Below are 13207 nucleotides of genomic sequence, written 5' to 3'. Positions count from 1 at the left end.
AGACTGGTCTCGAACTCCTGGCCTCAAATGATCCACCCGCCTCAGCCTCCCAAAGTGCTGGGATTACAGGCATGAGCCGCCACGCCCGACCAGAAAAATATGGGTATTCTTATTATCCCAATGTATTTGATTCTGACTTTGAAGAGGAAGAACCTGGATCAAGAAAGATACTGCATTACTCAAACACTTCAATTTCTGAAATCTTTTGTTTTGTTTTGTTTTTGAGACAGGGGCTCACTCTTTTCCCCAGACTGAAGTGCAGTGGGTAGCACGACCCCAGTCCACTGCAGCCTCAACCTCCTCGGCTCAAGCAAGACTTCCGAGCAGCTGGGACCACAGGTACATGCCACCATCACCAGCTAATTTTTGTATTTTTGGTAGAGATGGAGTTTCGCCATGTTGCCCAGGCTGGTCTTAAACTCCTGAGCTCAAGTGATCAGCCTACTTCGGTCTCCTAAGTGTTAGGATTACAAGGTGTGACCACCACACCCGGCCAATTTCTGAGTTTTTGATAGTGGCAGCAAAGGTTACTGGACCTATCTAAAACAACTGATCCAACTGTATTAGCTTCCAGAATTTAGATAATGATTTAGATACTGAAGATTTCTCCCCAATTTTTGATTCCCATATCATCTCAACAATATCACTATAACCATAAAATCGGTAAAAAAGTTAAGTTTTTGACATCTAGAAGATCTAATATTATCATAACTGTTCTCTCTCTCTCTTTGGTTTTGAGACAGACCTTGCTCTGTTGCCCAGGCTGGAGTGCAGTAGCGTGATCTCGGCTCACTGCAACCTCCACCTCCCAGGTTCAAGCAATTCTCCTACTTTCGTCTCCTGAGTAGCTGGGATTACAGGTGCATACCTGGCTAATTTTTGTATTTTTAGTAGAGACGGAGTTTCACCATGTTGGCCAGGCTGGTCTCGAACTCCTGACCTCAGGTGACCCACCTGACTCGGCCTCCCGAAGTGCTGGGATTACAGGCGTGAGCCACCACACCCAGCCATAACTGTTCTTTAAGACAGCAATTTAGCATAGTAAAACAATTTAGTAATTTTACTGTAGCCTAAGTGATATCAGACGAAAATCTGACCTACTTCTGACTAATGGGAAAACTTTGCATCTACAGATTAAGGCTGGTCTTGGGAAAACTAAGGGCAAAGGTCTAAACAAACATATTTCAACATTTTTAGTTGTTTTTTTTAATCCCTGAATCCCATATTTCAATGTTTACTGTAACCTTAAAACCATAAAGTTCTCCTGTATATAAAAAACAAAATTAAAGGAAAGATCTGAAAATGCCTTTCATACCCTAATAATTTTTGAATATTGTATTTTGGTTATTTAGTAAATACTGTGCTCATTGATCCCCAGTCTCCAGAATAGTCCATTCCTTAATATACCTCTGCTGAAGGTCAAGTAGTGAGCAATAAAGTAGGTAAACAGAAGAAATGGAGCAAGATCGTGGTGGAGAGGGGGAAGAAAATAAAGGAGGATGAAAAGGGAAAAAAGAAAGGAAGATAAGATGGGAAAAGAAAGGAGATAAGGAATGGAGAAGAACAGACTACATATTTCCAACTATAAGTAATGCAAAATTTCTAGTGAATCACTATTTAAAAAGAGGTCATCTTTGACTATTCCAACAATATAATAGCTAGGGCAGTTATTTTGTTTTTCCCTTGCAAAGGGGAAAAAAGCCTGTGTTGATATGGTAATAACGTTGGCAATGTATGAATACACTCAAGGAGTATCTCCATGTGGGTACAAAAGAACAACCAACCAATATATGAAGGGGCCTGAGAGAGATATTTCAAGTTCATATAAAGAATACTTTTCTAACAAGTAAGGGTGTATAGAAATGTACTTGATTGTTTCGTTAGTGGTATACTACCCATGACTGAGTTTATTTAATATGAATGAATTACTATTTTCCAGAAATGGTTTAGATGACCATTTAGATGACTAAGTCATATGAGCCTGAATGTAATGTTGTATTTTATATACATAAAATACACACACACTCTCTCTCTCTCTCTCTCATATTCCAACCTCAGGATATGGTGAAAAGAACATTCTTTCTAATTGAAGTTTTGTAACAAATTAGCTACAAGGCATTGAGCAAGCTACAAGGCATTGGGCAAGCTGTCTGCCTTTTCTGATTCTAATTATAAAAAGTAAAGACTGGACTAAATAACCTCAAACTTTTATTCCATTATGCCTCATGAATTCAACTGCATGTTTAACAAAAGTAAATTTAAAAACAACACAAGAAAACTGATATAAGGAATAAACATTTATCTAACATTAAAAAGAATTATAAAGTCAAAATTCCAATTTCACATTGGAATTCAGATTTTACCAGTGTTAAAACAGCCAATTAGTATAGTACTTCCCTTGGAATTACACTGACCTGTTGTCACCAGTGATGCATGCAGCACAAGTTCCTGTTGGCTGCTCATTCTGCTCGTAGTAATGAGCATCCACGTGGGCTTCAGCAGCTTTTCTCTTCAGGATCTCCCCAAATTTATCTATCCCAATGCATCCAAAAAATGTTGCTGCTTTGTGTGGCTGTTGAATCATCCACTGTAAAACAGGAACATAAATAATTTAATGGGCCAAAGAAATTGTACACATAGTTTAATATTCTGCCACGGATAGTGATGTGACAAGAATGCTTTGTGAGAAACTGTGGCTGTTACGAATGGGATTTCAATTCTGTACTATCACTTATGATAAAAAAAAAAAGTAATATAACAACCATGTAATATCTTATACAGCTTTGGGGAGAGAAATAAACTACATAAAGTGATTAAGGATTCAGCAGCTAAAACCATATAGACCTTAAGACAAATGCTGGCTTGATATAGGAAAATAATACTGGGTCCCAATATAAGAAGTCTAGCATTGTCATAAAAAGAGCAGAATCCATCTTGACTGAAGACTGTCTGAGTTCAAATCTTGCTTCTGTCACTTACTAGCTGCATGAGTTACAGCATATCACTTAACATTACTCGTTTCACTCATGTTTAAAGTGGAGATACAATTACAAATACATCTCATAAGGTCGTTGAGGACTAATTGAAATGATGTAAATTAATGTACATGCATTGCTGAGCATGGTACCCAGCACATAGTAAACAACATATATTAGCTGTGGCTGTTACTATGATTGTCATACTTACTGTAGTAATTCATGTATAAATTAAGCTAAAACATGCTCATATCTAAAAATTCAGAAATAGTGTTACACTTCTAGTTACAAATATCTCATTTTTTCATTGAAGTAATTATTATGTTTTAATGTCAATGGATTTCTTGTACGATGCATATGTTTCACAGATTTGACCTTTTTACCTTTCATAATTAGCTAAAATCCTTGAGGGTTCTAATAGTCTATAGTGATTCTATAGCTAACACCTGTTTAGTTTCAAAGACTTAGAGGTAGCAAAATAACCTGCAAATAATCTACATACAAAGTCAAAAGACGTCAAAATAGATTTTGATAAAATCTCTTCTCAAATATTTGGAATAGAAAAGAAATACATGCATATTTGAGAGGTAAAAGGATGAGGAGAGGAAAAAAGTAACAAAGACAAAACTGTAGGAATGAGACATAGTAACAGCTTAACGACCAGCAATCCCACTTCTAGAGATTCATCCACAATACAAAACAACACATATATAAGTACTGAGATTTTTTTTAAATTTTATTATTATTATACTTTAAGTTTTATGATACATGTGCACAATGTGCAGGTTTGTTACATATGTATACATGTGCCATGTTGGTGTGCTGCACCCATTAACTCGTCATTTAGCATTAGGTTTATCTCCTAATGCTATCCCTCCCCCCTCCCCCACCCCACAACAGTACCCAATGTGTGATGTTCCCCTTCCGGTCTGGCAAATTGGAATAAAGAGTCGAGACCTACCAGCGTGCTGTATTCAGAAAACCCATTTCACGTGCAGAGACACATATAGGCACCAAATAAAGGGATGGAGGAAGATCTACCAAGCAAATGGAAAACAAAAAAAGGCAGGGGTTGCAATCCTAGTCTCGGATAAAACAGACTTTAAACTAACAAAGATCAAAAGAGACAAAGAAGGCCATTACATAATGGTAAAGGGATCAATTCAACAAGAAGAGCTAACTATCGTAAATATATATGCACCCAATACAGGAGCACCCAGATTCATAAAGCAAGTCCTTAGTGACCTACAAAGAGACTTAGACTCCCACACAATAATAATGGGAGACTTTAACACCCCACTGTCAGCATTAGACAAATCAACGAGACAGAAAGTTAACAAGGATATCCAGGACTTGAACTCAGCTCTGCACCAAGCAGACCTAATAGACATCTACAGAACTCTCCACCCCAAATCAACAGAATATACATTTTTTTCAGCACCACACCACACCTATTCCAAAACTGACCACACAGTTGGAAGTAAAGCACTCCTCAGCAAATGTAAAAGAACAGAAATTATAGCAAACTGTCTCTCAGATCACAGTGCAATCAAAATAGAACTCAGGATTAAGAAATTCACTGAAAACCGCTCAACTACATGGAAACTGAACAACCTGCTCCTGAATGACTACTGGGTACATAACGAAATGAAGGCAGAAATAAAGATGTTCTTTGAAACCAACGAGAACAAAGACACAGCATACCAGAATCTCTGGGACACATTCAAAGCAGTGTGTAGAGGGAAATTTATAGCACTAAATGCCCACAAGAGAAAGCAGGAAAGATCTAAAATTGACAACCCAACGTCACAATTAAAAGAACTAGAGAAGCAAGAGCAAATACATTCAAAAGCTAGCAGAAGGCAAGAAATAACTAAAATCAGAGCAGAACTGAAGGAAACAGACACAAAAAACCCTTCAAAAAATCAATGAATCCAGGAGCTGGTTTTTTTGAAAAGATCAACAAAACTGATAGACCACTAGCAAGACTAATAAAGAAGAAAACAGAGAAGAATCAAATAGACGCAATAAAAAATGACAAAGGGGATATCACCACCGAACCCACAGAAATACAAACTACCATCAGGGAATACTATAAACATCTCTACACAAATAAACTAGAAAATCTAGAAGAAATGGATAAATTCCTCGACACATACACCCTCCCAAGACTAAACCAGGAAGAAGTTGAATCTCTGAATACACCAATAACAGGCTCTGAAATTGAGGCAATAATTAATAGCTTACCAACCAAAAAGAGTCCAGGACCAGATGGATTCACAGCCGAATTCTATCAGAGGTACAAGGAGGAGCTGGTACCATTCCTTCTGAAACTATTCCAATCAATAGAAAAACAGGGAATCCTCCCTAACTCATTTTATGAGGCCAGCATCATCCTGATACCAAAGCCTGGCAGAGACACAACAAAAAAAGAGAATTTTAGACCAATATCCTTGATGAACATTGATGCAAAAATCCTCAATAAAATACTGGCAAACCGAATCCAGCAGCACATCAAAAAGCTTATCCACCATGATCAAGTGGGCTTCATCCCTGGGATGCAAGGCTGGTTCAACATACGAAAATCAATAAACGTAATCCAGCATATAAACAGAACCAAAGACAAAAACCACATGATTATCTCAATAGATGCAGAAAAGGCCTTTGACAAAATTCAACAACCCTTCATGTTAAAAACTCTCAATAAATTAGGTATTGATGGGACGTATCTCAAAATAATAAGAGCTATCTATGACAAACCCACAGCCAATATCATACTGAATGGACAAAAACTGGAAGCATTTCCTTTGAAAACTGGCACAAGACAGGGATGCCCTCTCTCACCACTCCTATTCAACATAGTGTTGGAAGTTCTGGCCAGGCCAATCAGGCAGGAGAAGGAAATAAAGGGTATTCAATTAGGAAAAGAGGAAGTCAAATTGTCCCTGTTTGCAGATGACATGATTGTACATCTAGAAAACCCCATCGTCTCAGCCCAAAATCTCCTTAAGCTGATAGGCAACTTCAGCAAAGTCTCAGGATACAAAATCAATGTGCAAAAATCACAAGCATTCTTATACACCAATCACAGACAAACAGAGAGCCAAATCATGAGTGAACTCCCATTCACAATTGCTTCAGAGAGAATAAAATACCTAGGAATCCAACTTACACGGGACGTGAAGGACCTCTTCAAGGAGAACTACAAACCACTGCTCAACGAAATAAAAGAGGATACAAACAAATGGAAAAATATTCCATGCTCATGCGTAGGAAGAACCAATATCATGAAAATGGCCATAGTGCCCAAGGTAATTTATAGATTCAATGCCATCCTCATCAAGCTACCAATGACTTTCTTCACAGAATTGGAAAAAACTACTTTAAAGTTCATATGGAACCAAAAAAGAGCCCACATTGCCAAGTCAATCCTAAGCCAAAAGAACAAAGCTGGAGGCATCACGCTACCTGACTTCAAACTATACTACAAGGCTACAGTAACCAAAACAGCATGGTACTGGTACCACAACAGAGATATAGACCAATGGAACAGAACAGAGCCCTCAGAAATAATGCCACATATCTACAACCATCTGATCTTTGACAAACCTGACAAAAACAAGAAATGGGGAAATGATTCCCTATTTAATAAATGGTGCTGGGAAAACTGGCTAGCCATATTTGAAAGCTGAAACTGGATCCCTTCCTTACACCTTATACAAAAATTAATTCAAGATGGATTAAAGACTTACATGTTAGACCTAAAACCATTAAAATCCTACAAGAAAACCTAGGGAATACCATTCAGGACATAGGCATGGGCAAGGACTTCATGTCTAAAACACCAAAAGCAATGGCAACAAAAGCCAAAATTGACAAATGGGATCTAATTAAATTAAAGAGCTTCTGCATAGCAAAAGAAACTACCATCAGAGTGAACAGGCAACCTACAGAATGGGAGAAAATTTTTGCAACCTACTCATCTGACAAAGGGCTAATATCCAGAATCTACAATGAACTCCAACAAATTTACAAGAAAAAACAAACAACTCCATCAAAAAGTGGGCAAAGGATATGAACAGACACTTGTCAAAAGAAGACACTTATGCAGCAAAAAAATACATGAAGAAATGCTCATCATCACTGGCCATCAGAGAAATGCAAATCAAAACCACAATGAGATACCATCTCACACCAGTTAGAATAGCCATCATTAAAACGTCAGGAAACAACAGGTGCTGGAGAGGATGTGGAGAAATAGGAACACTTTTACACTGTTGGTGGGATTGTAAACTAGTTCAACCATTGTGGAAGTCAGTGTGGCGATTCCTCAGGGATCTAGAACTAGAAATACCATTTGACCCAGCCATCCCATTACTGGGTATATACCCAAAGGATTATAAATCATGCTGCTATAAAGACACATGCACACGTATGTTTATTGTGGCACTATTCACAATAGCAAAGACTTGGAACCAAACCAAACATCCAACAATGATAGACTGGATTAAGAAAATGTGGCACATATACACCATGGAATACTGTGCAGCCATAAAAAATGATGAGTTCATGTCCTTTGTAGGGACATGGATGAAGCTGGAAATCATCATTCTCAGCAAACTATCACAAGGACAAAAAAACAAACACCGCATGTTCTCACTCATAGGTGGGAATTTAACAATGAGATGTTATTTGTAATGGCAAAATGTTGGAAATAAACTAGAAGTCCACGTGTAGATCAGTCGATTACATTATGATATATCCACACAATGGAATACCACACAGCCATTCAAAAATCCCAGCAAAACAACACAAAAAAGGAAAAGCTCTATGAACACTCCATCTATATAAAGTAATTTCCAGGATATTTTGTTAACTTCAAAAAAAAATCAAGTCTCAAAGGTACAAAAGCTTTGTTTAAAAAAGAATAAAACTTAATAATATATATTATTTTCAAATATAGGGGGACAGCTTCAGGACATTGAATTTAGCAATGATTTCATAAATATGGAACAAAAGCACAGGCAAGAAAAGCAAAAATAGATAAATGTGATTATATTAAGCTTAACTTCTGCATGGCAAAGGAGGCAATCAACAGAGTGAAAAGGCAACTTATTTCCAAACCATATACCCAATGAAAGGTTAATATCCAGAATATATAACAAACTTCTAAATGAACAATAAAAATACAAATAACATGATGTTAAAATGGGCAAAGGACTTGAATAGACATTTCTCCAAAAATGATATATAAATGGCCAATAAGCACAAGAAAAGATGTTCAACATCAGTAATTATCAGGGAAATCAAAACCACAATGAGATATCACTTCACACTGATCAAGATGGTCACTACCGAAAACAGAAAACAAAAAATGCTGGCAAAATGTGGAGAAGTGAATGAACCCTTGTGCAGTGTTGGTGGAAATGTAACATGGTGCAGCCACTACTAAAACGGTATGGAGGTTCCTAAAAGAAATATTAAAAATTAAATTAACATATAATCAAGCAACCTCACTTCTGGGTATACAGTCAAAATAATTCAAAGCAGGATCTCAAAGATATATTTGCATGTCCATGTTCACTGCAGCAATATTCATAATAGCCAAGAAGTACAAGCAACCCAGACGTCCATCAACAATTAAAGCATAAAGAAACAAAAGAAGGAAATCCTGTCACATGCTACAACATAGATGAACATCAAGAACTTGCTAAGTTAAATAAGGTCTGTCACAAAAAAGACACATATTGTATGATTCCACTCATAGGAAGTATCTGAAGTAGTCAAAATTATAGAAACATAAGCAGAAAGTTGGTTGCCAAGGACTTGAGGGAGGGAAGTCGGAGAATTAGAGTTTAATGTGTACAGAGTTTCAGTGTTGCAAGATGAAAAAGTTCTAGAGGTCGACTATGTAACAACGTGCATACACTAATTGGTACATTTAAAAATGGTTAAGATGGTAGAGTTAATGTCATGGTTTTTATTATATAAAAGAGAATGTATGTGTGTGTGTGTGTATGTGTGTATATATATATATATATATATTCTTGCCTCGAACTCCTGAATTCAACAGATCCTCCCAGCTCAGTCTTCTGAGTAGTTGGGACTACAGGTGCAAGCCACCTCACTCAGCCATATAAATTCTTTTAGTATAGATACTATACTATATACATATATTAGAATGTATATATAATTTTGTGTTTGCTAATTTCATAAAAAGAAACACAGAAAGAATAAACTAGAAATGAAAAATGTTTCTCTATGAGAGTCAGTGGGATAGGAGTAGAGGAATAGGAATAGAAGAGTTCTCTGAATATAGCATTCCATACAAATTTGACTTCTGAAACATGTTGAAATTTTGCATTTTCAAATAATAAAATTTAATTTGAATTTCAAATTCCATTAGAAGAAAAACAAATTATGAAGTTGAATATAACAAGAACGAAAAATCAAAGAAGGTATCAAATTGTAACATAAGCACATAGAAAAAATAATGCAAATAATTTTTCAGTATGCTGTTATGACAAACACAGTCTTGATGGAATAATTATAAGGAACAAAAACAACAAATAAATCAAACTTTATTTAGTAGGTTTATTGTTGGTGATGTTATTGGTGAAAGTATTTTGTGTGTATTGTAGGATAGAGCAAATGAATATAAAGTTGATGCTGTTGGGAACTAGGTTTGCTGAACAGGATAAGGAAAACACAAACATGGAATGGGGAAAGGGAAGAAGGTTCTAAGCAAGAAATCTGAGGGATGCTATCTTAACCATTATCAATTAGCATTATCAATAAAGCCATAAACCTTATGATGTGATGCAATGGGAAATACACAGTGTCACTTACGTACTATTATTGCCTAAAATCATGAGAATAAGTCTACAAGGTGGCACATATTTACAATCAACAGGGTTGGACTCTTAAAAGAAGAAAATGCCTTAACCAAAAAGGTGGGACGAAAGTATATTAAAGAAATAGTACTAATACATGTAATGTGTGATTCTTATTGGATCCTGGACTGAGAATAAGATTAAACAGCTATCAAGGACACTATCAGAATAACTGCTACATCTGGAATCTTGATCACACATCAGAAAACAGTATCAATGCTTAATTTCTTGAATAAGGAATAAATACATCAGAATGGTTCTGAGGAGAATATACACACATATATTTATTTAAAGAGAACACGAATGTGTTGAAATGTTAACAATTGGTGGATCAATGTGACGGGTATAGAAAAGTTCATTTTACTATTCCGTAAGTTAGAAAATGTTCAAAATTAAAAGGTGGGACAAACATACTCTAGCTAAATCATTCCTTTAAAGAATAATTTATACTTAATTTATTCCATTTTGGATATTATCATTCCATTTATCAAAATGAGTAAATAACATGAAGCAGTTAATATCATGAAATATCTCAGTATAAATGCCTAACTTAAAATACTTTATTCTACAATTAGTGAAAGTATAAATTTAACAGAGAATTTCTATGTGTTATGAAATTTAGTGAAACTATAAATTTAGCAGAAAATTTCTGTGTTATTCTATAATTTACTTTTATTTATCTACAATGCATGATTAAATGATCAACCATGTCTACTATATATAGCAAAATAAAACCCAGAGCCAATAGCAACTTTTACTATGATTACTTAAATAATCTGTCATCAAAATAACAGCAAACTTTGTTCAGTGAAAATAAAGTCGTTATTATATAATTTAGCCTAGTTATAATCAGAGAGTCTACATGTTCAAACTACAGTCTGAAACAAGAGCTCTATCAACTCACTGTCAGGCTTAAACCTGATTTACTAACTACTCCATAATCAGGATTTAAATGAATTGAAATATTTCCATTACAAATAAATATTATTTGAACCTGCAAGGCAAAAATTGATAAATAGTAGAAATATTCAGCAGCTTTGCTATCCTTTTACTATTGAATATTTCAACATGGGAAACTGCCTGACATTCTATTTCTGATATTCAGATATTGACAAAATGTGAGAACTTTGCTTTTGATCAGTGATTTCCACTCAAAAGTCATTCTAAAACCAGAGTTTAACAAGCCTAAAAATTCAGTTTTTTTACAGCCATTAAAAAAAAGCCATGTTAACTGCTTCAAAGCACTTAATAATCTGAGTAAAGATGTTATAATTGAGAATTAAATAGATTTTTAAAAATCAATTTAGGAAAATTTAACAAGTAATCTGCAAAGATTTCTGCTAAAATTTTAGTACATCTGTAAGCATCTAAAACACAATGTTTCACCAACATCTAACTAATCTATTTCCTATCATTTTGATACTCAATCAAACATTTAATGCATGTCTGCCAGGGAATAAAAAGATAAAAATGATGATGTTCCTAATGCAAAGTCACAACTACTAGATTTTGATTCTCCAGGATGGAGATTCAACCTTGTTTATAACCTTTGATTATGCTCCTTCTTTTAGCTAAAATAAACTGCCCACCTTCCCTTGGTTCATATATGTACAGTACACCTTAAAAACTTTAACTTCTGCTCTGCCCATGAGTGAGTAGCAGAGTCTAGAATTACTGTTGTGCTGTAAACCAGAAAACCAAAAGGAAACACCTACAGAATTTTCAGACATTGAATAACAGGCATGGTAGGACTGTGATCTCTGATAGGAAAGGAACAAGGTATGCCCTGACATCATGCAGGTACTCTGCCAGGAGGCAAGTTCCACACCATGGAGAGGTGGCATTCTCACTAAAAAGAGGAAACAGAGATAAGTATTCAAGGAGAGCCAGGAGACTAGAAACTGTGAAAAAGATTTTCAGAGAAGAATGAGTTGAAATCTACAGAGTAATCCTTGAGGCTATGGCTGGATACCAACCTGTGCATGTTTAAGGAATATATATAAAATCATAAGGAATCCACATAAATGCTCTAGAATTAAAAGTAAGTCAATCAAGGTCTCAGACTTTAAGATTGATATATAAAAATCTAATTGTATTTCTATAAATTTTCAAAGAAGAGATGAAAATTAAAATTAAGAAAACAATATTTACAATACCACCAAAATTGAAATATATAGGAACACATTTAACCAAATATGTGCAAGACATATACGTAGAACACTATAAAAGATTGCTGAGGAAAAAAAAAAAAACAACTTATATAAACGAAGAGCTATACTATGTACATGGATTTGAAAACTCAATATTAGGCCGGGCGCGGTGGCTCACGCTTGTAATCCCAGCACTTTGGGAGGCCGAGGCGGGCGGATCACGAGGTCAGGAGATCGAGACCACGGTGAAACCCTGTCTCTACTAACAATACAAAAAACTAGCCGGGTGTGGTGGCGGGTGCCTGTAGTCCCAGCTACTCGGAGAGGCTGAGGCAGGAGAATGGCGTGAACCCGGGAGGCGGAGCTTGCAGTGAGCCGAGATCGCGCCACTGCACTCCAACCTGGGCGACAGAGAGAGACTCCATCTCAAAAAAAAAAAAAAAAAAGAAAGAAAACTCAATATTCTTAAGACATTAATTCTCCCCAAATTGATTCATAAATTCAATGTAATCCCATCCAAACTCTCGATGGATTTTTGAGGATATCAAAAAGTTGATTCTATAATCAATATTAAAGGAAAAGGAACTAGAATAGCTAAAGGTTAGGAGGTATGTGGGTGTGAGAAAAACTAACACTGCTAAATGCCAATTTCTTCAAATATAAAATGTGGATAACATAACCTACGATCTTTTAAGGATGTTGTAAGAATTAGAAATTGACAAACAAGGCCGGGTGCAGTGGCTCACGCCTGTAATCCCAACACTTTGGGAGGCCGAGGCAGGCAGATCACCTGAGGTCGGGAGTTCAAGACCAGCCAGACAAACATGGAAAAACTCCGTCACTAAAAATACAAAAAATTAGCCAGGCATGGTGGCACATGCCTGTAATCCCAGCTACTCAGGAGGCTGAGGTAAGGAGAATCGCTTGAACTCGGGAGGTGGAGGTTGCAGTGAGCCGAGATTGCGCCATTGCACTCCAGCCTGGGCAATAAGACTGAAACTCCTCTCAGAAATAAAAAAGAAATAAAAAGAAATTGACTAACAACCCATGCAGTTTAGAACAGTATAGGGTGTCTATTATTATATTTGTATCACTTTTATACAAAGAAGGAAAGGGCTCTCATTATACTTTAAGTAATTATACCTAACTGGAGGAATAGGAAAACCACAGCCACTATTGGTAACTTCAG

The 13207-nt window shown here is 36.0% G+C and overlaps 1 protein-coding gene across 4 annotated transcripts in view; it reads right to left on the bottom strand.

Moving 5' to 3' along the window:
* ADK (adenosine kinase) overlaps positions 1 to 13207 on the bottom strand; it is a 584474-nt gene that overhangs the window by 335296 nt on the left and 235971 nt on the right. For all 4 annotated transcript variants that reach the window (XM_032140553.2, XM_058436404.1, XM_032140580.2 and 1 more), the window contains one exon: positions 2415 to 2587. In XM_032140553.2, the coding sequence (XP_031996444.1) occupies positions 2415 to 2587 (173 nt within the window). The remainder of the gene's footprint in view (positions 1 to 2414; positions 2588 to 13207) is intronic.

This window comes from Hylobates moloch, unplaced genomic scaffold, assembly GCF_009828535.3.
Source record: "Hylobates moloch isolate HMO894 unplaced genomic scaffold, HMol_V3 SCAFFOLD_3, whole genome shotgun sequence".
NCBI lineage: Eukaryota > Metazoa > Chordata > Mammalia > Primates > Hylobatidae > Hylobates > Hylobates moloch.
Note: the sequence above shows the minus strand (reverse complement) of the source record. Positions and strands in the feature narration are given on the sequence as shown.